Genomic DNA, 27,477 nt, shown 5'->3' on the forward strand with positions numbered 1-27,477 from the left:
CATTTGCGTTCAGTAGATGACACCGGAGCTGGCTCCGCATTTCATGGGCTGGGTGACATGACCGCATGTGTTACCATCCAAAGAGTTAACAAATATTTGTTGTACATTTAGGGGCCGATCACAAAGCGCACCGCGCTGGCTTTTATGGTTGACAAAAAAAAAGAAGCCCTGCACTCTTTTGTATGTCACTAGAAAACGACTGAATCAGCTGGTGTGCGTGAGTCGAGTTGCTGTCGATGTTATAATTGTAATTTTAATAATATTGTGATATTCAAGATCTATAAATACAACTCTGGATAACTTGAAACAGCGACCACAAGTACTCTCCTCCACCTTTAAAAGTTTGCCAAAGTTTGACAACCCAAACCCTCAACAGAAACCCTGCAGTGCTTTCATTTGACTAAACAATGAAACAGAAGTAACACGCTTTTCCGCTCGAGCACACAGCACACAACGGCAAAACTTGAAGCTCGCTGAGCGAGCACAAGCAGAGCGTAAAACACTGGCTGCAGTCAGTAAACCATTTAACAGATGCCCCATATGCAGCCAAACTTTAAAAATGTATAAAGCATATTTTAATCGTTTAACTGATACCATTCATCGGTTACAAACGCGCCCTTTCGGTTATTGCTTAATCGGTTATTTTGAGCATCCCCAACTAAACCGCATGTGCAAGCTCTATTTTTTTTTTTCTCTCATGGCCGCACGCCGGAGATCCGGCATGGTGCCGGAATACTTTAAGCCCTGGTAAGATCATGTTTATTACTAAGAAAACTAAATCAAAATTATATTTTAATTGAACACATCTGATCACATAAGGTACGCACAGAAAAGTCTGTTTAGTGTTGTGGAAAGGCAAAGCTGAATATCTGTGGTTAAACTGCCACCCAGCGGTCAAAAGCTGCTGGCGCACCAAGTACCGCTGTCGCCGCGGTATGAATGGCGCCACAAGGAACACATTGAAGTAGTAACATCTGTATATGTAAGAAGCAATATTTTAAATTCAATACGAAACTTAACAGGCAGCCAGTGTAAGGAGGATAAAATTGGGGTGATGTGATCAAATTTTCTAGACCTGGTAAGAACTCTGGCAGCTGCATTTTGTACTAATTGAAGTTTGTTAATAGAGGATGCTGGGCAGCCAGCAAACAGTGCATTACAGTAGTCCAGCCTAGAAGTCATAAAAGCATGGACTAGCTTTTCTGCATCTGAGATGGATAGCATACTTCGTAACTTTGCGATATTTCTCAGATGAAAGAAAGCAGTTTTTGTGACATGGGATATATGATTTTTAAAAGTTAAATTACTGTCTAATATGACACCCAGATCTTTTATAGTAGAGCTAACTTTGTATCCCTCTAATTGTAGGTTGAGTTGTGAGATCTGCTGTGTACAGGATTTAGGCCCAATAAGTAATAATTCTGTTTTGTCTGAGTTTAAGAGAAGATAATTGTTGGTCATCCAGTCTTTAACATCTTTAATACACTCAGTTAGCTTGGACAGATTAGACGTCTCGTCAGGTTTAGTTGAAATATATAATTGAGTATCATCTGCATAGCAGTGAAAGCTGATCCCATGTCTTCTAATAATGTCTCCCAGGGGTAGCATGTATATTGTAAACAGCAAAGGGCCTAATACTGATCCTTGAGGCACCCCGTATTTTACTGGGCTGATTTGTGAAGGCTGTCCATTAATATTCACAAACTGGTAACGGTCAGATAAGTATGACTTAAACCATTGTAGGGCCTGTCCCTGGACACCTGTAGACTTTAAGCGATTAATAAGGATACCATGGTCAATGGTGTCAAATGCCGCACTAAGATCGAGTAGAACTAATAGCGAGATGCACCCTTGGTCAGCAGCTAAGAGTAAATCGTTGGTTATTTTCACTAATGCAGTTTCTGTACTGTGATGAGCTCTGAAACCTGACTGAAACACTTCAAAAACATTGTTGGTCTGCAGAAAGGAGCAGAATTGAGCAGAAACAACTTTTTCTAGTATTTTAGATATAAATGGAAGGTTTGAAATAGGCCTATAATTAGCTAAGTTGCTGGGTTCCAGTTGTGGTTTCTTAATAATAGGTTTAATAACAGCTAACTTGTAGGGATTTGGAACATGGCCTAAAGATAAAGAAGAGTTGATAATGTTAAGAGGTTCTCCTATAACAGGTAGCAATTCTTTCAGTAACTTTGTTGGAATTGGGTCCAATATACACGTAGCTGATTTAGAGCTATTTATAATTTTGTCTAGCTCTTCCTGTTCTATGATTTTAAAGCACTGTAGGTTATTTAGATTCAGTGGCGTGTTTACTGGATCTGAAGTATAAGGCGGTGCAGAAAGTTTAATATCTCCTATTTTCTGTCTAAAGCCTTCTATTTTATCACTGAAAAAATTCATGAAGTCATCACTACTAATTTGCAGTATAACGTTTTGTTCCAAAGATGACCGATTATTTGTTAATTTAGCGATGGTGTTAAATAAGAATCTAGGATTGTTATGATTAATTAAGATGCATGAATGCAAAACATAATATTTATTAATCTTACATTCACAGACTCCGGTCAAAAGTCATTCGTTTGTGGATGTAAAACGGCATATACAACATTGATAGAGCACATGGATGATAGAGCGTGCATTTGTAAATAATATTGATACTATTTTCTTCCCATACTATGATTAAGGTCTATTTAATGTAAAAAAATCACATTGTATTTATATGAAGAGTGATACCTGAATGTGGAGGTTTAGAAGTTATTAATGGATTCTTTTCTTATATTTGACATAAGCTAGTATAAATCTGCATGTGTGAGTGGAGTCCTGATACAAAGATCAAACACTATTGCTTTCTTACTAAACAAAGTTCTTTAAGGAATAAGATGTAATAAAACGACCAAGACCAGCAGAAAAAAGACAACCAAAATAAATAAACAATAAAGCAGTGTGAAGTTTTAATAGTTTAGTTACATTCTGCTCATAATTTATTTATAATAAGTTTATAATTTATTACAATCTTATCTAAAAATAAAATTACTGTACAGTTTAAACATTAATGAATAACAATAGGGTGAAAAAATACAACATTAAATTTGATAAAGCAACAACAACAAAATAATTAAACAATATAATATGATAAAACATGTCAATGTTATTTAGCAGTTTAAACTGCGCAGTAATTTGATTTTAGATAAGATTGCAAATATTTATTTTTTTTTTTTTAACTGTTTCATTTGTGTATCTTGCAGTGTTTTTTTTTATTAATCATTCTGTTCATTTTTTTTTAAATTTCCTGTTTAGAACAGCCAGTAATTGTCATTAAGACTTTCTTTTTTTTTATTTGAATATTGGCAGTGGAAATAAACATGTTTAAGCAGAGCAAGTATTTGCAAGTGGTTTGGTCTAAAACACAGCAATCACAAATCAAACCAATCAAGCAAATCTCAATTACAGTTATCACTCTGGCATGAAACTCGGTGACAAACAGAAATAGAAAACATGACTGAGTGTTTGGGCAGACTTTATATGTGTGTAGGAGAATCAATCACAACATCCAGACCGTCATACACAGAAAACACCTACCTGGATACTAGTGCTGTGCAATTCATCGAAAATCCGGTTTCGATTTCGATTTTGGCTTCTAACGATTATGAAAAAGCATTATTCGAGATAAACGATTATTGCATCATATACCGCCCCCTTTCCAGTTGTAAACTTTTGTCGCTCTGCAAAGCTCAGTTCCATGTGAACATTACTAAAAGCATCTACTGTAATGTAACGTTTGCAGCATGGGGTGTGCATGATTCATTGATGTACATTCGAATCATTCATATTTTTAATAGCGCGAAAGAGCACGTGCTGTTGTGTGTGTGCGCGCTCCGCGCTAAGCCTCGGACAGGCTCAGAGACGAGCAGAGCACACACATCTAACGCCATCTTAATGTGAGCGCTTTAATAGTCAAATACATGCACATTTGTGTCAGAGCAGGTGTTTAGTGAATATTCATATTAACCCTCATTTGTGTAATAAACAAACAAGTTGAGAATCAAAAGACATGTGAAAGAGAAACCATATCAGAGCCGCACTGCTCTTAAAGTGACAGCGCACAATATTCCTGCTGCCGCCTGTTTTTATCATTATTAATCAAACTAAAGGAGAATTTTTTTGTAGCTAAAGTTTTTTTCTTAAAGTGAAGATGCTTAAAGCCCAGTTTAATCATAATAGTTTTAATAACTCATTTCTAATAACTGATTTCTTTTATCTTTACTATGATGACAGTTTACCAGATATTTTCAAGATACCAGTATTCCGCTTAAAGTGACATTCAAAGGCTTAATTAGTGTAATTAGGCAAGTCATTGTATAACAGTAGTTTCTTCTGCAGACAATCAAAAATATATATTGCTTAAAGGGGCTAATGATATTGAGATATTAAAATAGGTTTCAAAATATTAAAAAATTATAGGAAATACTGTAAAAAAAATCCTCTGTTAAACATTTGGGAAATATTTATTTATATATATAAAATTCACAGAAGGGCGAATAATTTTGACTTCAACTGATAATCATTTTCAATAATCGTGATTACAATTATGACCAAAATAATCGTGATATTTGAGAATCCTGATTTTTTTTTATTTATTTTTTTCCCATAATCGAGCAGCCCTACTGGATACATACACACACACTTGCTTGTTTTTGTGAAAAGTGGGTACATTACATAGGTTTCCATTCATTTTATACGGTCCAAACCGTATATTGTATTGCCCTCACCCCACCCTACCCCTAAACCCAACCATCACAGGAGACTGTGTGCAGCTTTACTCTCTGATTAAACTCATCTTGTGGGATTTATAAGCTTTTTGAGAAATGAGGACGCCACCAAATGTCCTCAAATTTCACCTCCTTTTTGTAATACCGGTGTCATACCTATGTCATTATAAAGATTTGTGTCCTGATATGTCACACACAATAATATACACAACTAGAAAACAAATAATAAATTACTGTGGTCATAATCATACATTTGTTTGATTGGTCATCAAACGTCTAGTTATTCTAATTAGTCATTTATTCAGAAATATGTGGTTTGGTAGATTTCTTTTATAAAGAATTAAATATTGTCTTTAGAGTTCGGTGTATTTGATACAACTAATCTGAGCTGTAGATGAGACTCTCGTTGATGAACGTATGCAAGTAATAACTGATTCAGTTTCTCTTTCTTCTCCTACATTAGATGTATTCATCCAAACTCTTAGCAGCATCTCGTTTTGTGTATTTTTTCCATTCAACTGGTATATTACCTTTCTTCTCAAATGTTTTACTGTAGTATTTTTCCAGATCTTTCTGGAATCTACAGACAAACCACTTCCAGTAGGGCAGTTCAGAGAGATCAGGAGTGATGCTCCAGTCTGCATAAACTCCTCCTGCTGTTCTGTATTCTCTCCAGGGGACTGATTTAGGTGAGGCAGTGAGATTAAAAGATTGATCACTGGCTACTGCTGATGTGCAGATGTTAATAGACAAGTTTTTTGTTCCTGCACAAAACTGTCCATTTAGTCCAATTACACGATGAACGGCAACACTGTGATCTCCGACATGGTTCTCTATAGTGTTTGTGCAGGTGACTCCACAGAACGGACACTGAACCCAACAGCACTGACAGAAGTGATCAATCAGAAGCTCATCTGGCCTGAACTTATAGTCCAGCTTTACTGGAAATGTGTCTTTGTTGAATCTCCTGCTGATGTCTGACATTACAGCAGGAAGCTCTTGTCTGATCACATCTTCTAGGAGTCTGAAATCATCAACATCATCATGTTTGACTCCACTGAGGTCTTTTTCAGAGAAGATCAGCTGATCTGAGAGCTGCTGTGTGAAACTCTTCAACCACAAACCAACATCTCCACTGTTGACTTGAACATGTTCAGTAGATTGATGTGCTGCGTTCATGATCTTCTGCTGCAGGAGTTTAATGTTCTCCTTCATCTTGGGTAAAACACTGATGCTGAACTTATCTCTGATGTAGCGACTGACTTCATCTCTGATGAAACTCTTGAAGTGTTCTCTAGGATAATGAATGTAGTTCATGTATTTGTCAAAGTCCTCCTCTTCTGCCAGAGTCTTCAGGATGTGTTTCTCCAGATTTGATCGGTTTCCACTCAGTGATTCACAGTCTGTTTTCATTTCATCTGCTAAATCTCTGGCAGTTTTCTTGTAGATGCTCTGCTCTATGGGCTCCTTCAGTTTCTGACAGATGATCTCAGCAAAAATAGCAGCTGGTTTTGCTCCATGACAGTATTTCTGGAAAATACTGTAGTACTCATCTTTTTTCTTCTTTAAGTATATTTCTGGATCATTGGCCTCTCTGAAGAGTGTGTGTTGGTCAGTGATCTTCTTGTTTGCTCTTTTACAGATGGAATAAACCAAATCAATGAAGAACTCATCCTTGAACACATATTTCACTGCTCTTTCCTCATGTTCTGATTCTCTTGTGTTGATGTAATATATGAGTTGTTGAATTAAGCTGATGTTGTAGCCCGTCTTTGTAATGTTAAATGACTGAATCATTCTGTCTGTCTGATGAGCAACATCTGAGACGAATGATCTGATCTGGGCTTCATCTTCTTTAGACAGAATGTACCCAAACCACTCGATTGTAAATTGTAGTAGACCACTGCGTCTGTAGTTTCTTTTCAGCCATACATAATGTGAATAAGTTTTTATATTGAAAATATCCCTGCTGTCCTTCCATTGGTCTACAGGAGCACTTTCATAGATGTGACTAAGGATCTTTCTCACATCTCTCATTATGTCGATCTCTCTGATTGCAGAAGTGTTTCTGATGATATCTTTCATACTCAGTTCCCAAAACAAATAAAAATTGCTCTTCACTATTCTTTTAGCAGTTATTTCAGATTGGTTTTTCAATTCAGGCACTTGGCACTTTACATAGAGAGTGTTTTCATAATGTTTCCTCTGAGCATCAATCTTTCTATTCATGTCATGTTGCTGTAGAACCTCATTTAATTTCTTTTTTGCTTCTCTCAAAATGTTTTCCTGAAGCTCCTTGATTTTGGTTTTAAATGATGTTTTCCACTGAATCAGTATATATTTATCTGTGTCTTTCTCAAAGAACTCTGCCATGGATTTTTCCACTTCTTCACTGGTCGTCTTCAGTTCTCTGTGAAGATCAGTTTCTTTAACCTCATGAATTGCTTCATTTTCTATTTGATTGTGTAGTTTGTTCTCAATTTCCATCATGGCATTGTGGAGACTCCAGGACCACTCGCTGTATATGGTCTCCAGTTTCCTGTAGGCTGCGACCTTTGAGGATTCAACACAAATAAACCAGTAAGAAATATGTAGAAGATTGAGATATTGAGATCTTTACACTTTTTTTTCCACATGGGAAAAGTAAGACAATGTAAAAAAAGACACAACAACACACCCATGTGCAAAGCTGAAACTGTTTATCGGAGCATTTAAACTTTCTGATAAACTTTATTTTTAAATAGCTGCAAAGTCTCTGAATATGGAAATGCCTCTACGAATGAAAGTTTCCTTTTGGACCAAATAATACCGTCCTTTCTTTTAAACCAGGGGTCTCACACTCAAATTGGCGGGGGGCCATTTCAGTGACTGCAGCTCTGCACGAGACGTTTGGCCAGCGGAGAAATTAAATTGATCGTCCCCAACTGAGCCTGGTTTCTCTCAAGGTTTTTTTTCTTCACTTCCGCCATTAGTGAAGTTTTTTTTCCCTCTCCGCTGTCGCCACTGGCTTGCATGTTTCGGGATCTGTAGAGCTGCGCATCGTTGGATTTGCTCTTCAGTGTTTGGACTCTCAGTAGTGATTATTAAACCACACTGAACTGAGCTAAACTGAACTGAACTTAAACACTACAAACTGAACTACACTGTTCCTATTTACTGTGACCTTTTATGTGAAGCTGCTTTGACACAATCTACATTGTATAAGCGCTATACAAATAAAGGTCAATTGAATTGAATTGAACAATTCATAGGAGGGCCCTTTTAACATTCAAGCACAAGAAAAAAGCAGAAACCTGACATAATTGATGCGTCTGAGGACACCAGACATGATGTTTATATTTCAAGCATTACCTGCCACCAGTCGCCAGTGATAATGCAAATCAGCACGTTTATTGTGTCACACATCAGCTGCTGAAATATATCTGTGGTTGTTGTGTGTATGGCCGAGGGTTAGACACGCACTCACTCATTCTTCCACAGACTCTATGCAGTGTAAACTGCAGCTTTTTGTTTCTTGTAGTACATATTGAATAGGGAGTTTAAACTGCTATGAAAATACTTCAAATAATAGGCATAATTATTATTATTCTGTCCCAACCAATTGTATTGTCCCAATAACGTAAGAACAGCGTAAAGCAGTTTGGGTAAGTGACTGGCGATTGTTCTTCTAAATATCTTTCTTTTTTTGTAGAACTATAACCAATAGGGGGACAGTATGTACATATTCACATTTACTTTAAAATGTTCAATTCACTCTAGCAGTACAATTTTACTAATGTACATCATTTCTATGCAAATCTTAATATGCAGATGAGGAAAACCTATTAATTGAGACCATTTGAATTGAATATTAGCAAATATATCATATTTGTTACACCACCAGCATAACATGTAAGCCAAGAAGAAGCGTTTGTACAACAAAATACAAGTGGTATAAAACTGATAATAATCAAATGACCCTTGAATATTTACAAATATAGAGCTTAAGTAAAAATAGAGCACTTATTAAAAGAATTAAAAGAATTAAAACACATGTGTGTTACTCTCGACCGTACACTGAGAGAAAATGAAAGTAAAACTAATCTGAATGCAGGTCTGTCGAGCCCTGAAAGATGAAAGCTGACAATAACACTCACCTGTAGTGAATCATCAGTTTCAGACTGAATTTTCCTCATCATCTTCTCTTTCTCTCTGTCATTTTCCTTTCTCCACTCCTCTCGTTCTTCTTTATGCTGTTTTTCGAGCAGTTTCAGTTTCTCTTTAAAACTCTTTTGTTGATCTTCTCTCATCTTTTTTTCTTTCAGACTTTTTTCTGAATCCTCTAGTTGTGTTTGCCTCTCTCTTTCCTTTCTCTCTTTCTCTTTGATTGTTTCACTCTTGAGTTTCTGAATCTGTTCATCTGAAATCTGCTGTTTTTCTTCTCTTCTCTTCTCGTCCTCTTGTTTCTGTTTCTCCCATTCCTCTTGTTTTCTTCTCATCTGCATTTTATTTTGTTCTTCTCTTTCTTTAAACTCCTCTTCACTTTTCTTTCTTTCTTTCTCCTGATTCTGTCGTTCTTCCTCCATCATCATCTTCATTCTCTCTTTCTCTTTATGTTTCTTTATCAGTTCTTCTCTTCTCTTTCTTTCTTTCTCCTGATTCTGTCGTTCTTCCTCCATCATCAACTTCATTCTGTCTTTCTCTTCTTCTGTTTCTCTGACTCTGTCCATCAGGATCTTCATCTGTTGTTCTTGTTTTTCTCTCTCCATCTCTATGAACATCTTACATGAGTAGAAGCTCCCTCCATTTGCCTTCACCATGTTGTCTATCATCTCCAGTAGATCAGACACTTGTGTTCGGTCTTCAGGCTGATTATTGTTGAACACATGGAATCTGTTTCCACAAGTTTTAAGCAGTTTTCTGACCGCAGATCCAGGTTTACCCAGAGACTCTTCAATGGATTGATTCATCAGATCATCTCCTCTGGTGAAGAGCACCACGGTGAACATTAGAGAGTGTTCACCAAACGTCTCCTGGATGAACTTCACTGGTGTTGCTTCCTCTTGAGTGAATCTCTGTCCTATACTGAGCACGATGATGAACACATGTGGTCCAGGCAGAATCATGGAGATGCAGTTGCTGATTTCTCTCTGGATCTCCTCATTAGTAAGTTCAGTGTCAAACAGTCCTGGAGTGTCGATCACAGTGATGCGTCTGTCATTGATTTCAGATGTTGCTCTCTGACTCTCTTCAGTAACAGATTCTTGAGATGTGCCTGCTGCAAACACGTCTCTTCCTAAGATTGTGTTTCCTGTTGAACTTTTACCAACTCCAGTTTTCCCCAGAAGAACAATCCTCAGTTCATCTTCACTCTCTGCTAAACCTGTATGAGATATAAATGCACCAGTTTTAAACCATGAGGGCTAAATTTATAGATCTGTTTCTGTGTGGGGTTTCATATGAAGTTAGAAAAATTCTCTTAATTTTTAATTTAGATCTAAATATATTTGTAGCAAAATGTATACATTTTTTAAATAAATGTTCATAAAATTGCAGTAAGATTCTCCAACTGCAACAAAAAAAATTTGGAGTAGATATGTGAATGGCCAAAAATACATATTTATAATCAGAATGTTTTCTCTATGAAACTGAAGCTTGACCTTTGATTTTGCCCAATTTAATTATTGAATGTAGAATGTTGTTCTGAATTTCACTTCTACTGTAAAAAATACAAAAAATACCACAAACATATTTTAGAATATTTTTAATATTAAGTAGTAATATGATAAAATATTAGATTAAAAATCATATTTAACTACTCCATTACAAAAAAACTTGACTATCTTTTTCTTTTTTTGCTCACTACCTTTTGATTGTAAGTGGGTCTCTAGTGAGTGAAGTTTCTTCTTCTCTTCATATTTCATCAGTTTTTCCATTTGCACCTCCAGAAATGTCTTTGTGGAGTAAAAGCCTCCTCTATTTTTATCCAGCATCTTCTCAATGTTCTCCATCAATGTGGACACTTGTGTTTTAGGATTAAAGTAATGATGTCTTCCTCCAAAACTCTGAATGACAGCCTGTGTTTCTTCATTGAGTTCTGCTGTCTGATGCTCTGAATTCTGCATGATGAGGATCATGATGTGTTTGTTGATTCTGGAGCTGAAGATCTTCTGGATCTCCTCCATTTCTGCTCTGTCTTCATTATTGAGTGGAGCGTCAGGAATAATGAGGAGGAAAGCATGAACTCCAGGATGACAGAGAGACACACAGCGGACAGTCTGACGCATCACTTCCTCCTCTGAGAGCCCAGTGTTGAACAGAGCTGGAAGCTCCAGCACATTGATGAGACGACCATGAAGATCCACGTCTGTCCTCACACTCTCTGATCTTCTGTGTGTGTGTTGCAGGATCAGCTCTGAGATGGAGGATTTCAGTGAGCTGTCGCTCCCACACACCAACACATTCAGCTTCTCACAGTCTGAAAGTAGAGGAAGAAGATTAAACAGTGTAAACATCACTAGACACATCAGATAATGTCACACTCACCTCTTTGTGTGGCCTCTTGTTCCACTGAGAAATACTTAGAAGCTTCATATTGAGCAGAAATCAGGTGTCGTCCCTCATTGCTCTGCTCGATGTCCTCAAAGGCCTGCAGAAGATGATCAGCAGAGCTGCTTCTCTGAAGACTGAAGTGTCTGTTTGAGCATTTCTGGATGATCTTCTGCAGGATCTGATTGGGTTCAGTGGACTCTTGTGTGCTGAGCACCAGGGTGTGTTGAAGAAGGCGCTCATAGAAAGAGTCCTGCAGCTTCTCCACACGCTCTTGATCTTCTGCTGAACACTGCTGATGTTGGAGGAGCAGAACCACCACATGAGGTCCTGGATCAGACAGACTCACACACTCTCTGACCGTCTGTGTGATCTGATCATCTGAGATGTTTGTGTTGAGCAGCTGAGGACTGTTGATGAGTGTCACGTGTCTGTGCTTCAGTCTTCCTCCGACTCTCTCCACAACATCTGGAGGAGCTTCACTGTCAAACGCTGATCGACCCAAGATCAAGTTTCCCACAACACTGTTTTCTGATGTGCTTTTCCCCAGAAGAACAATCCTCAGAGGAGTCTCATTGCTCACTGAAATGTATACAGGGGTAACATTTCATCATGTCAAAATCTTGATCCAACTAAGATCATCACAGTTGTAGAAACATTAACTGACAAGAGACATATTTGATTGTTTGCTGTAAACACAGATTAAGTTATATTGAGTCATTCTGAATCATTGCTGATAATTAGTTGACAATAATGTTGTTAATCTTGGTTATTTGACCTTTTAAATTTTGTTTTCACGTTTTTAATGAAATGGCAACCATTTCATCAACACCACTAGCATGAGCAATGTCATAGTGTGATTTAAGTGAAGTTTCATAAACTAATTTCGAGAGGAGCACGTGATATGATTGAGCACGTCTGGCCACTCATCAGTAATCAGTAATAATCCAATCAGAGTGATCCTAGTTTACTATAAATGGATCTTTTTCTCCCTAATGTTTTATCTTCGTTTGGAAGAATGCTTCCCGCTACAAACGCTCCAGCATTTAACCTAGGCTTCAGCATTGTTTAAACCTTTCAACATGGAAGAACAAACAAACAGCAACAACAACAACTCCAGCCAGAACCCCGCTCTCCCCAAAACTTCAGCCGCCGCCTCGCCATCAAGCCTGAATTACAGCAAGACGCCGGCCCACCAGCTCTTCCAACTTCTACTCCTACTGCCCCACACAACGCAAGCCACACCTTCCATTAAACTCAAGACGCCGGCGATCCAAGCCATTTCTATGAAGCCTGACTCTCACTGATATCCTAGAGGTCCACTTTCGGTAACGTACATGCTTTAAGCGGAAGCTTCGCTACATAACTACACTCTAACAAAGACTAAACATTTTATAAAAGTTTTGAAAGATGAGACCAGCGTGAATCAAATGATTTCAATAAAGAACTCACCTCTCAACCTCCTGCCTGTCCACAGATCCATAACTTTCTGACCGTAGAAGTAATTCGATTGCAACTAACCAAGCAATCTATTCCACAAACATTAGTCCACAACATATTCATATGTTGATAAACGTCCATGGAAGGATGCACTGTTTTCAGTCAAACCAGCTGCTGGAGCGCGTGCAGCAGAATAGTCTTTCAGGCACAAACACTATAGCGATTTTGCTTGACAAAATGGCCGCCGACCTTTTGCACTCTGACGGATACTCCAAGGAGCCAATAGCCAAAAGGAGAAGTGTCACCATCCAATGAGCTTTCCAAACTTTAGATGACCCCGCCTTATCTCTTGACAGTTTCATGAATGGACTGAGTGCTAAGACTTTGTGAATGAATCCGGCCAGATACGCTCGAGATTTTTCAATCACGTTAAGATTCCGAAAGTGATGATATTTATCTTGGACTTAGTAAAAGCCCATGACAAACAGTACATTCACACAGTTCCTACTAAGTGGTGACATCGTTTTTTAAGTTAAAGGTTTGATGTTGGCAGTTGATCATTTACATTTTATTTATATAAACCCCTCTGCCACATCTAATCTGATAGCCATGGAACCAACGAAAAGAGTATTACCCAGCCAGTGAAAAACATTCAACACAAAGCATTGAAACTCTTTTGCAACATGCCAATAGCTACTCTTATATCAATACACATGAGTGCCATAGTCATGCTTATAATGGCAAGTCAGTGGGATGAATAGCTTGACTGCTACGAACAAGGAGGAGGGCATTTCTGGCAGTAGAATAACATTTCATCCACTGACTCTGTTAGATACATTTTGCTTTTAAACAAACTTCTATATCACTAAGGGGTTTAAACTCCACTTCACCATACTATCACCTCACCTGCTCTTCAAGAGGTACTTCCAGGACCACCAGCCAAGACACGGCCCATATCCTCAGCTCTCCATCCATCTGCCACCCTGCAGGGGGACGAATGTCCACTTTTACAACCCTTGCTTATTGTGACATCAAAGCTATTGTAACATGTATTAACAAAGGCGCTTCCATTCACAGTTGCCCACGCTCTTATGAAGACACCTTGCATGAATATCAGCTAAAACATTTATTTATGTCTGCTGTACATGTACCATGTCGTGACCATTTAATCTCTAATTCTTTCTTGTTTTCTCATTTTAAAGGTCATGGCTACCAGCTCCATAAACTACCCTTATTCAACCCATCACACTCTACATCCATTTCCAAATGTTTTCACACTCTTCGTAAAGATGCATTTTCCCTCATACAGCCCACACACTTTAGGCCATATTCACACTAGCCCATTTTTTGCCTCATACAGCCCACACACTTGAGGCCATATTCACACTAGCCCCTTTTTGCCTCATACAGCCCACACACTTGAGGCCATATTCACACTAGCCCCTTTTTTGGTTTTTGAAAAGTCTGAATTTCAATCCCACATTCCATCCCATCATAGCTGATCTAACTAGGCAGGAGGAGGAAGCTCTGCCTTTCTTTATTTATAACCCCCCCCCTCCACCCATTTCAAACACTATTAGCTTTCTTACACCTCAAGAGAACAATACCACATCACGGAAGCCCAGCTAATCCTCTCCAACTGACCTCCACCCTCATGCATTTCTAGCCCTCTTCCCCTCTTTTCTTTTAATTTCCCTCCAAACTCAAACTATCCCATACTTCCATTTACTCTTTTCACCACAGCTCTGACCCATTAGAGGTCACCCAAGTGTCAATTGATGTAGCAGCAATGCTCTAAACAAGTCATATACACTTACACTTCAAATACCACTATCGTCACACTCCCAACCCCCCCATGAATACAGTAATAGATGCTTCTGCAGGAGCACATATTGTCTCCATACTGACCCATCGCACCTCTGCAGCAGCAGAGACGCTCAGCTGAGCTACACCCCCCCCCCTACAGCGCAACTGCAGTGACATTCTAACCGACCCCTTATTCACTCACCTCTACATATCACTAACAACAGTATTTTTCATTCTTACGGGAACATGCATAACCATCCATTGCTGACTACCACTGCATCTCAGCAACTGCAGAGACACTCCACCCAGTTACATTCACCAATAACACCATGGCACTGGCATTCTAGCTGAGCCCCTCTTTACTTCATCTCTACATATCACTACTGACTCTCACCTCACCTCTACTTATCACTAATGACAGTAATTTTTTCTTACAGGAACATGCATAACTATACAATACTGACCACCACTGCATCTTTGCAACAGCAGAGACGCTTCATGTTACATTCGCCCATAGCACCACTGCACTGGCATTCTAGCTGAGCCCCTCTGTTACTTCATCTCTACATATCGTTACTAACAATATTTAGCACTCATAATGCTCCAATGCTGACTACCACTGCACCTCTGCAACAGCAGAGATGCTCCGCCGAGCCTTATTTTCCCTCTGCCTTCCCCCTGCATCCTCCCCTCTCCCCCTCTCCATTTATAGTTGACAATTGCCCAGTAACACTATTCCGAATTTAGAGATGATTCATAGCATTCTCCGCCTCTCAAGCTCCCACTCACTCTCCAGTCCCCCTTTTCACAGGGCCTCTGCAAGGGGTTAAGGAGTTAAGTCAGTATAGAAAAGTTTGAGGACATTAAAAGTTTAGATAGTCTAGATTCCTGCAATGTACTAAATTTATCTATTTCATACAAGGTATCATTGTATGGTAAAATTTGACTGTATTAAATCTGTGAATATCAGGACGTTGTGTAGTTACAAAATCAGTAAAATCCTAGTAGATTTGATAGCTTGTTGCTTATTTACCACAGTTACCAAGGCAACACCATTATTTCTGCAGCTCTATAGGGACATGTTGAATCGGCTAGATTTTATAGATCTAGTTTGGATTAATTTCTTTCATTTGAATATTTATTAAACATATTGTAAGATAAATATCGCCAGTATTTCTGGTTAAAAAAGTGGTTATAGGTCTTTAAACGTATTGAAAGAGTCTTAAAGGTATTTAAAGGTGTTGAATTACACTTTCTGATTCCTGTATATACTCTGTTTCAGAATATGAGCAGCCACCACAGAAGCCCAAAGGGCTTTACAACAACAGATCCAGACCCTGGGAAGGTGGTCATCCAATGCCTTAAAGACATACATACGTCTTCGCCAAAGGCACCTCAAAGAAGCCCAGATGACTCTCGCCAGCCATCAACCCACAGCTACTCAAGGGCGAGGGCATGACCCAGCCACCTTCCCTCCTCCTTTCCCTTACTTTTAAACTGAGTAACACTCAACCTTCTCCCCCAGTCACATAGTAAATCGAAGGTGCATACAAGCCCCCTCGTCACCCCGCCACCCCCGGCCGTTTCTGCAGGAGTCTTCACAGCCCCCTCCCATTTCCCTACTCCTGCCAGACCCTGCCCCCCCCCAAGGCTCTGACTCCTGCAGGAGTGTTACCCCGAGCTTCGACTCCCGCAGGAGTCATCTCACTGCCCCCCCCAGGCCTTAGCAAATTTCTCTTATATGTTTGCATATATATGGGTGTTTGCGTACGTATGTATGTATATGTGCGGGCGTAGATGTTGTATATGCATGTATGTATGTACACATGTATAGAAGTATACACGTGTATAAGCGTGTATGTGGGTTTATATGTATATACGTATGCGTGCGCGTATGTATGGATTTGTGTGTGTATATATGTATCTATGTACGCAAGTACATGGACATATATATTTTTTACTTATAGCGCTGTCACTCCCCGCTCCATCTCCTCACGGAGTGTTCCTCGAGCACCTAACTCATCCCGTCACCCTCTAACAGGAGTCTTCACCGTCCAAATCCCCTTTTTCCCAGTCTCCTGTCAGAGTCGGCCAGCTTGCCCTGTTCCCCGGGCGCCGACCCCGCAGGGGTCATGTCACTGCCCCCCCCCCAAGGCCACTGAAACTCATTATTTATATATATCTATGGATTCTCGTCCATGGTTATATATTTATATAGAGCGCTGTCACTCCCTGCTCTATCTCCAAGTAGGAGTGTTCCTCGAGCATCGACTCCCACAGGAGTCTCGCCAAACTTGCCACTCACCCTCTAGCAGAAATCTCCACCACCCAAATCCCAATTCACGATTTCTGCCGGAGACGGCAAATAATAAGAATTGCTGCCCCCAACTCCCGCAGCGCCTATTCCGACTCACAGAAGTCTTCTGATTGCCCCCTCCAGGCCTTAGATTACCCCATTATTTATATATATATATATATATATATATATATATATATATATATATATATATATATATATATATATATATATATATATATATATACTCTCATATACATATATATTTATATATAGCGCTGCCACTTCCCAGCTCTATCTCCGTCAGGAGTGTTCCTCGAGCATATTTTGTTTTGATTCTTAATGAGTCAACCCTGGCCACCCCTTTCTGGCCCCCCTCCACTAGTCCCCTTCCCCCCCCCCCCCCCCCCGCCCCCGCCCCCCCCCCCGCTCAGGCTCCAACAGGAGTCTGTTTCACCCTTTGCTCTACTGGAGCTCCCTAATCTCTTTCCCTTTCCATAACCTCTATATCCAGCAGCCGGATATAGCAAAAACTTTCTAGCTTTTTGGGGGGAAATTCTTCGAAATACACGGCTGCTGTCCCGAGTTGATAGCATTTTGGGGAGCTCTCGAGACCTACCTGATCTCGGATCTCCTGATATGCTTATCGACCGGGCGGGAGCCCTGGGCTCAAATATCTCCGAGCTCAGGGTTCTCTCCCGGGACAGCATGCCAAACCTGCTTTATACGCCAAGCATATCTAAGTGGGAACTCTTGAAATTAGCCTCAGTCTCTGACTCGCCTCAGAAATGCTGTTGATTTGTAATATCACATCCGTAAAAGCATAATGAACACCTGAAGTTGAAACATTCAGTACAGGGGCTGTTATAGACAAAGGACTGACAGAGAAAGAAAAGATCCCATAGTTGTTATTGTCTAGTAAATTAGTATAGCTGTTGAGGGCAGAATTTTCAAAATGCATTTACATTTCTTAATACTATGCGAATTAAGAGAAGTTGTTGGTGTGCTGACTTTTGAAAAAACAAGCTTAGTTTCACTGGGCTTAAGTTTCCCTACCTATGTTTGTTCTAATTTGACATCAAGTGCCCTGCAAAGTGGACAAAGGGAAAGAGGGAGCGTTTCAGTCAAACTAAATTTTAGGGTGCAATATGTGGTTTGAAATGAAATTTTGTCTATGTGAAGACGCCACAGTCTGTAGCGTAGTGCAAATCCCTGATTAACATTCCTAGGTGAAGTAAAGATTTCCTATGAGAAGTAAAAATTTCCTATGCTGAGAGAACAACAAACGGGACTCTCTCTGTTGGAACACAGTTCATGCATGGAGCTCTTATCTAATGATCTGGTTATCCACAAGGAAATTTACCATTTTACAATTTTGTCAGTTTAGTGGCTTATTTGTAAGAATTCGTACAAGTTCAGTTGTATAAAAATGTATGATTTTTAAAAGGAGGCATTGCACCAAACCCCTCCTTAACCCAGCTGTCATGGGGGTTAAGCAAATTGTACTAAATTCATATGAATTAGCAACCAAATATAAAAGATTTGGCTCAAATTTTTGTGAGATGGTGGGTTATCTCATTCGGTCTAAATAAGAGAAATAGTAAACATATTCAAATGCTGGGGTGGGAGTACTGACATTGAGAACTATTATAACATTATTTACATTTGAATGTTTTATGTTTAGTTTGTTTTTGCTTTATTTCTATTGTGTGATTACAATGTTGATTGTGTCAAACAGCATAGATGAAAATATATGTCATTGCATGGCTAGAATTATGAATGACTTAATGAACGTGATTATACAGCCCTGGAGTGATTAAGAACATGCTCACTATTTTATTTTATTATTAGGTTGGCAATTTTTTCTTTTTAAGTATGTTTTAAATTTGAGTTTAATATTTTATCAATGGCTTGTTTACATTCATTCTTTTCCATGGCAGTGTTAATTTCGTTGACAAATTTTTTTGTCATAGTTTCTGTGACAAACAAGTTTCTACCGATGAAAACTTCATAAAAATTAAGTAAAAATGACAAAAACTATAATAAAATACACTGACATTTTCATTGACTAATAAAAATGGAGAATGTGACTGAGGGGCGTTTTTGGAAAATATACAGCATGCTAGAGAACGAAACTGCCTTGAAGTGAAGCACACTTTTATATTTGATGTATAATTCACTTTATAATTCCTCTATGTAGGCTAACAGAACCATGGGACTGAGCACATTTTACAAGATAACTCATTATCACTTACTAATCATGTCATTACTGTACTTATTTACTATACAGCTGAGCACCATGTACTGTAACACCAACAGTAAAGCTTGCTATAGATTGACATCGCAATGTGAACTTTTTGAAATGTTAAACAGACTGGTAAAAAAGACTAGTAGTTTACCACGTTAAATGAAAGGGTTTGCTAAATAATTGCAAAGATCTACGTTTTTTTTTCAGTCACATTAAGGCTGCTTGATTATGGGAAAAATCATAATCACGATTATTTTGGTCAGAATTGTAATCACGATTATTCAAAACGATTATTAGTATAAGTTAAAATTATTCGCCCTCCTGTGAATTTTTTTTATATAAATGTTTCCCAAATGGGGTTTAACAGAGCAAATTTTCACAGTATGTCCTGTAATATTTTTTCTTCTGGAGAAAGTCTTATTTGTTTTATTTCGGCTAGAATAAAAGCAGGTTTTAATATTTTGAAACCTATTTTATTAGCTCAATATTATTTGCGCCCTTAAGCAATATATATTTTTGATTATCTACAGAAGAAACTACTGTTGACTTGCCTATATACCCTAGTACCCTAATCGCACTTTGAATCTGAATACTAGTATCTTGAAAAATATCTAGTAAAATATAATGTGCTGTCATCATAGCAAAGATAAAATAAATCAGTTATTAGAAATGAGTTATTAAATCTATCATGTTTAAAAATGGGTTGAAAATAAATCTTGTTTCTATTAAACAGAAATTGGGGTGAAAAGGGTCACTAATAATTCAGGAGGGCTAATAATTCTGACTTCAACTTACTTTCCTCCCTGTAAATAAGGGAAATAAATACAATAGAATAAAAACAATATGAAACAAACTGTGCTTTAAGCATCTTCACTGTAAGAAAAAACTTTATAGATACAAAAGTCCTTCAGTCGAGAGCAGTGAGGGATTTTCTCCTTTTGTTGTTTGATTCATAATAAAAACAGGCGGCAGCAGGAATATTGTGCGCTGTCACTTTAAGAGCAGTGCGGCTCTGATATGGTTTCTCTTTCACGTGTCTTTTGATTCTCAACTTGTTTGTTTATTACACAAATGAGGGTTAATATGAATATTTACTAAACACCGTGCTCTGACACAAATGTGCATGTATTTGACCAATCAAGCGCTCTCATTAAGAAGGCGTTAGATGTGTGTGCTCTGCTCGTTTCAGAGGCTAAGCGCGCACACACAACAGCATGCAATCTCTTTCTTTCGCGCTTTTAAAAACATGAATGATTCCAATGTTCATCAATGAATGATGCTCATCCCGTGCTGCAAACATCACATTACAGCAGAAGCTTTTAGTAATGTTCACATGGAACTGAGCATTGCAGAGCAACAAATGTGTACAACTGGAAAAAGGCTGTATATGAAGCAATAATTGTTTATCTCCATTAATGATTTTCATAATCGTTAAAGCCAAAATTGAAACAGAATTTTCGATTAATTGCACATCCCTAAGTCACATAATTGTACATATTACTTATAATATAAATAAACACTGCATATCTAATATTTGGTCTTCTTTGAAAAGCTATATTCCATATTGTAATGTTTTATTTATTTTAAGTTAGAATATTTTGTATAAATTATTGCATACAATATTTAATAAATTACACTTAAATTAAAGCTAAAATTATTTAGTCAACTAAATCTAGATTAGATTTATAGTCAACTAAAATCTTATGAAATTTAGGCGACTTAAACTAGACTAAAACTAAAATGATCTGTTCTTCATACCTCACTTAAAGAGCCCATATTATGGGTTTTTGAAAATGCCCTTCCATGTAGTGTGTAACACAGCTCTAAGTGAAGTGAAATATCCAGCTAAGGCTTAAATCTGTAAGTGTACAGTGTTTAAAACTATTGATTCATCTATAAAAGAGTCGACTCATAGTGCTTCAAACGAGTCGTGTTGATAACGAGTCATTAGGTGTTTCGCGATGACGCAGCCACGAAACACAAGCCTCGCCAGTAGTTACGCGCGCAAACCCGGGAGATTTGAAACCTGCGGCCCCGCCCACTAACACAGAAAAAACACTACACACACACACACAGACGCCGCCGGTCGAATGAAGTCACGCTGTGCTCAGATGGATAATATTGACAGTCTCTACCCAAAGATGAAACTGTGAAGAGTCAGTGGTTGAGGTTTATTCACTAGTGTAAGTAAGTGCGATTAAAATTGTTGCCTCGTTTACTCTAGCTTGCAAATTATGTATTTATTGTGTTTTGTTACTTGTTAACCTGGTACAGTACACGCGGTTACTCTTTATAATCTCTTATCGCATGTAAGCCATGTTAAAAACGCGACGCGTGCCGCTTTGTTTACAGATTTAACGTTAAAGGCTTTTGTGAGCTCGCGTTCCACTGCCGTTTGTCGTTGCTATGGCCATCGTAAGCTAGGAGACGGGAGACTCGTGTCGATCTCCCTAGTTCTGAGGAGGAGCGTGATGTGTGTCTGTGTGTTTGTGTTTGTTTGTGTGTGAGAGAGAAAAAGAGCAGGTCGAGTGTGTGACGCCTAGGGGCTAGGAGACAGGAGACTCGCGTCGCTCTCCCTAGTTCTTCTGAGGAGCGTTGTGTGTGTGTGAGAGAGAGAGAGAGAAAGAGCAGGTAGAGTGTGTGACGCCTAAGAAACTCGCGTCAATCTCCCCAGTTCTTCTGAGGAGGGGTGTGTGTGTGTGTGTGTGTGTGTGTGTGTGTGAGTGAAAAAAGCCTTACACTATGAAGCGTGTGTGCACTGTGACTACTTTTATATTGTTGATTACCAGCTGGGCATTTCACTCTGTCTCGCGCTGAAGCCTGTCACTGTCGACCAATCGCAGCAGGCTGTCATTGGTCCAATCAGCGCAGATTAGCTTCACGCTGAGGAGGGGGTTGGGAACAAATGAATCGCTGAAAGATTCATATGGGATTCGCTGGGATAATTAGGTAAAAATAAATGCAGATTATAAGACCATCAAAGTGTTTTTTGACCTTGCATGCATATTAGACTGTTGTTGGAGACCCTTACAACCTACATATGACCCTATTTCATGTATAATATGGGCTCTTTAAATGGTCTAAGATGATTTAGCAGATCCTGGATCTGTTAATCTTGAGAACTGATCTCTGGCTAATTTGGTTCTTCAAACAAGTTCACGAATCAGATTAAAATGTCTGGATGAGCTGATTTGAGATCGCTGTGTGTGATGTGAAGGACAGATCTATCGATTCCCGAAATCATGATCAGCAATGGCTGACGGCACAGCAGCGTAATGACATCATCTGATTAATATTCAATTATCCATGTGAGCAAAATTACATAAAATTAGCAGTAAACGGTTTGTTAAATATGACACGCAAATTACTTTCATACTTTTCAAATTACATTTGTTGTTGCTACAGGCTTTACACTTTCATGTGTCGAGAGTATTCATCTAGTCTCAAGATTAATACTCATGTTCATATTATTTCAATGCATATCAATGTGTTTAGTTCTACATTTAGAGAAGATTTTCTTTATTATAGTAGCCCAGGCCTACTCAAGCTTTTTTAATCAGCGTAAGGAATAACTGTATTAATTTTGCATCAAAAAAAGCATTTTGATATCGGCAAAGGTGTCAATCACCCGCGTATTAGTGGTCAAAACACATGCATGACTATAAATGATGAGGCCTATCCTTTTTTTTTTTTTTTTTAAAGTTGAATATTGTGTCTGCGTTTTTATCTAAAAAGTTAATATCAATACATTTTCTCTTTGAACCACCATGTGGCGGTCTTTGTACTTTCAGAGTACAGATTGCGTAAGTTTTCATTCATTCATTCATTCATTCATTTTCTTGTCAGCTTAGTCCCTTTATTAATCTGGGGTCGCCACAGCGGAATGAACCACCAACTTTTCCAGCATTTGTTTTACACAGCGGATGACCTTCCAGCCGCAACTCATCTCTGGGAAACATCCACACACACTCATACACTACGGACAATTTAGCCTACCCAATTCACTTGTAGCACATGTCTTTGGACTGTGGGGGAAACCGGAGCACCCGGAGGAAAGCCACGCAAACGCAGGGAGAACATGCAAACTCCACATAGAAACGCCAACTGACCCAGCCGAGGCTCGAACCAGCGACCCTCTTGCTGTGTGCATTGTGTCATTTATATTAGCCTCAGTCTCTGACTTGCCTCAGAAATGCTGTTGATTTGTAATATCACAGCGAGAGATGTGCAGGTGTGATGTACATTACTGTAATTAATTAATTTACAGATGAATGTTTTCAATTCAGTTTGATATTTCCAATGTGATTTTTTTTTTTTTTTTTTACAATGTGGATTGTGTCAGAGCATGGCACGGTGGCTCAGTGGTTAGCACTCGCCTCACAGCAAGAAGGTCACTGGTTTGAGTTCTGGCTAGGTCAGTTGGCATTTCTGTGTGGAGTTTGCATGTTCTCCCCATGTTGGCAAGGGTTTGACTAAATGAACATGTGAAAATATAGCACTGCAATAATAATAATTTACATTTTTTTCTATTTTAGTTTGACATTTTGTCAAGGACTTGTTTCCTTGGTACACGACTGAATATCAAAGTTGTGAATTAAATAAAATTTTAAATAAAATAACAGATTTTTGGTATAAAAGGAATTGCTTAGATTACTTAATGAAAATTGCTAAAATGTACTGATAGATTAATCAATATAAATATAGCTGTAAGCGGCAGCACTAGTTGTATTTACTTTTATTAAAACAGTTTAAACACAGTTAACATATAATAATATGTGTTGTTCACCTGTGTAACCACTTACTTAAAGGAGGTCTTTCTAAGCTGCTTTCTCTCTTCTGAGGATTTTGAGCTGTGGATAAGGGGGATTTGGGAGCATCTTGTTTTTCTGTATGATAGAAAAAAAGTTACATTTGACTCCATTCATCCCAGTAAAATACCAACAAAAATAAAGTCAAGGTGAAAGAGTGAATTAGATGTTTATAAAGTATAAGAGCTGAGAAATTTAAGAAATGAGCAAAGTAGAAATGTACGGTTAAATTCAAAATTATTCACTCTTCTGAGAAATTTGTATTCTTTTTAAAATAAACAAAACTCCTGAGCCCCTATTATGGGTTTTTGAAAATGACCATCCATGCAGTGTGTAACACAGCTCTAAGTGAATGAAAACATCCAGCTGAGGTTAAATCAGAAAGTGCACTTTGTTTAAAACTATTGATTCTCAAAATAACGTTGATTTAGAGTCAGTTCATATGAATTGTATTGAGTTCAAAAGCCCACCCCACCCGAATATCAAATTTTTACTAGTTTGCAAGATAATCTCAATACTGTTCTACCATTTTTTATTGTAAAAACAGATGTAGTTGTAAACCATCTTATTTGACTTTTATTAGTATAATTTACACACAGTTCACATTTCATGTATTGTTCATCTGTGTAAAGACTTATAGGGGGTCGATTTTAACTGTTTTCTCTCTTCTTCTCTTGAGGATTTTGAGCTGTGGGTGAGGAGGATTTAGGAGCATCTGTTTTCTCTGTATGATAGAAATGTCATATATTTGACTATTCGTCACAGTAACATACCAACAAAAATAAAGTCAATGAGAAATTGTAAAATGCTGAGGAATTAGATGTTAATCAAGTATAATATCAGAGTATGTCAGTATTTACGAAACGATCAAACTAGATATATAATAAATAAAAATATTAGGAAATAGTGTGATTGTTTGACTTGAGAAATATTTTAATACAAATATTCCAGAGGGCAAATAGTTTTGACTTCAACTGCATATTCCAGTGGATGTGAATTAATCTCCATGTTTTTGTTTGTAATATTGTTAGTCATTGTTTTTATGTGTAGTAAAATATCTAGTGACTCAGGTTTATAATGTGAAATGTATGATTCTTTTTCATGAAGTAAATTAATTACTTTGTGAGGGTGCTCTTTCTTTGCTGGAACGATGCATATTGATGCTCAGTCTCCTTCAGTTTTCAGCTGATCACAGTCTCTGACATGTCTGTCAGTTTAAAGCCCGTATAAAGCTGCACATCTGCGGAACAGATTTGATTCCCAATGAAAAACAGACTAATCAAACACAGGTTAGTTTCAGTACTGTAAATAATCTTTAAATTAATGCTAAATACATAAATATAAACTGAGTAAAGACACTGAGTGGCTTTTCTTTCCAGTGTAAAATATGAATTTGTCATACATAAATAGTGTTAACATTGTATTAAACTCTTGATCATATTTATTTACCTTCACTCGTGCTTTACAAAAACTTGAAGTTTAATGATCACATTTAAATATAATATTTTATGCTCCAGCAGCCTAAAGTACATTCATGTTTTTATTGTTTTAGTTGTTTTATAAATTTGCATCAAATAAATATGATCAGTTCATTATACTGAAGGTGTAAATCTTGCCACACCAGCAGAGGGAAAATATGTTGAATACTGATTGTTGAGAACTTTAACAAGAAAATGTGAAATGTTTTATTTGAACTATAAAACAGTTCTGTATATAGACATGTAGAATAGCGGCACAATAAATATTTAAATACATTAATTCATTAAAATTCAAGCACTGTTATTGGAAGATATTTTATTTCCTTTTCTGTGATTTAGCCTTCTTTTTTGTTTTAATGTCATAATTCTTCCATGAATATCTACGCTTGTAAAGTTAGTATGTTAGCTTATATGTATTATTAGATTGTTTATATAGTCAGAGTATAGATATGTGACATTTTATGTGTCCTGACCAAAAATTCTCTGTCTAAAATATCCAGGTTTTGGCTTTTTAACATAATAACATAACTTAATGTATAACATAACTTAATGCATTGTTTTGTGATGAGTTTTTTGAAGTCTATGTGATGAGTTATCTTCTTTCATATCCATTAAACAGTTCACATGTATTCCAGGCATATTTACTCCTAGCAAGTTAGCAACTTGTCATATATATATACTGCTGCTCTCTGATTTGAAGAGCTTTTTTATCCTCACTTGTAAGTTGGTTTAGATAGAATTGTCTTCTAAATGAATAAATGTAATTATAGACATCATGTAAATGTAAACATAAAATAAGCAGGACAATAAAAGCGGAGTCATGTCTATTTAATGTAAAAACAACCATATAAAAGAGAGACAAATAAGTTGTGTTGCATTTTCAGTTCTCTGAATCCAAACACTGTCTTTATGTGAAGAACAGAGTAATCTGTGAGGCTTTAATCACTGAAAATGAGCTGACTCCTGCTTATTGATGTCCTTACTGATAAAATATGCTCAAGCACATTAGCATGGCATGACTAGTCATGAGACGCAGAGGGAGCCAAAAGCATTTGACACAATCTGTTTGACAAATGGTCTGAGGCTTTTTAAAGTTTACAGGTATAAGCTTTGTTAATGGTACATGCTTATGTTTATAATTTCCATTGCTTTGGTCAGACTAATTGTCAGTCATTTCCTTAGAAAACCAGAAAACAAAGCCAAATGTAGAAATCCATGCCAGCACATGTCCCCTAAAAATGATGCATTTTGTCACCCTAGATATTAGAATTTACCTAAAAACTAAATAAATAACACAAAATATAATTTGGTTGCTAAATATTAAGTAGTTTCTGATGATAAGTATCTTTGACAACTTTCAAATTGCTTTGTAAATGTTTTTGTAATAAAACATCCGTTAAATAGTAAAAAAAAAAAAAAAAAAAGAAAAATGTAAATTCTACATTTGCCAACACAATTGTTTTAACAGTATTGCAACAGACGTGACTGCTGGATTGAACAAACTTTACATTCTATGCATTCCGGAGCACCCAGAGGAAACCCACTCCAACATCGGGAGAACATGCAAACTCTACACAGAAATGCCAACTGACCCAGCCGGGGCTCGAACCAGCAACCTTCTTGCTGTGAGGTGATCATGCTACCAACTGCACCACCGTGCCTCCCAGCATAAACATTTTTTTTAAAAACATCTATAGACCTTTTTTATTCCAAACTTTGACTGGTAATTTGACTTTAAGTTGGACTTATTGTTAATTGTTGTTCAGTGGTTAGCATATATAGATACATATCATAAAAACTAAGTGTATTATAATCTATTGAGTCTTTATTTACACGGTTTACATTTACTTTAAATGCCATGTGTTTCGTAGCAAGAAATTAAACTGAAAGCTTCACGTCAGCACATCATAAATCTCCACACTGATTTATTTCTGTGACAGAATGACAGTGAAACTCACTGATATTAATCCAATTCATACACTTTCTACATTTGCTAGCACTGTAAATATAAGCAGAATTTTTCGTTTTTCATATTTTACATAAAATTGAGTATTATGAAGTAAAGAAAGTACCTGTGTGCCGAGGTTTCATCTTCCTTGTGTGTTTC

The 27,477-nt window shown here is 37.6% G+C and overlaps 1 protein-coding gene across 1 annotated transcript; it reads right to left on the bottom strand.

The window, feature by feature from the left end:
* Positions 1-4,614: 4,614 nt before the first annotated feature.
* On the bottom strand, positions 4,615-27,477 carry LOC130220736 (repetitive organellar protein). Its single transcript, XM_056452964.1, has 7 exons — positions 27,443-27,477; positions 25,012-25,132; positions 23,887-23,970; positions 11,292-11,876; positions 10,612-11,223; positions 8,903-10,128; positions 4,615-7,319 (listed from the first exon to the last, which is right to left on the bottom strand). The coding sequence occupies exons 2-7, from the start codon at positions 25,046-25,048 to the stop codon at positions 5,226-5,228; spliced, it is 4,638 nt and encodes a 1,545-aa protein (XP_056308939.1). The 5' UTR covers positions 25,049-25,132; positions 27,443-27,477; the 3' UTR covers positions 4,615-5,225.

The sequence above is a fragment of the Danio aesculapii genome, chromosome 3, assembly GCF_903798145.1.
Source record: "Danio aesculapii chromosome 3, fDanAes4.1, whole genome shotgun sequence".
Lineage (NCBI taxonomy): Eukaryota > Metazoa > Chordata > Actinopteri > Cypriniformes > Danionidae > Danio > Danio aesculapii.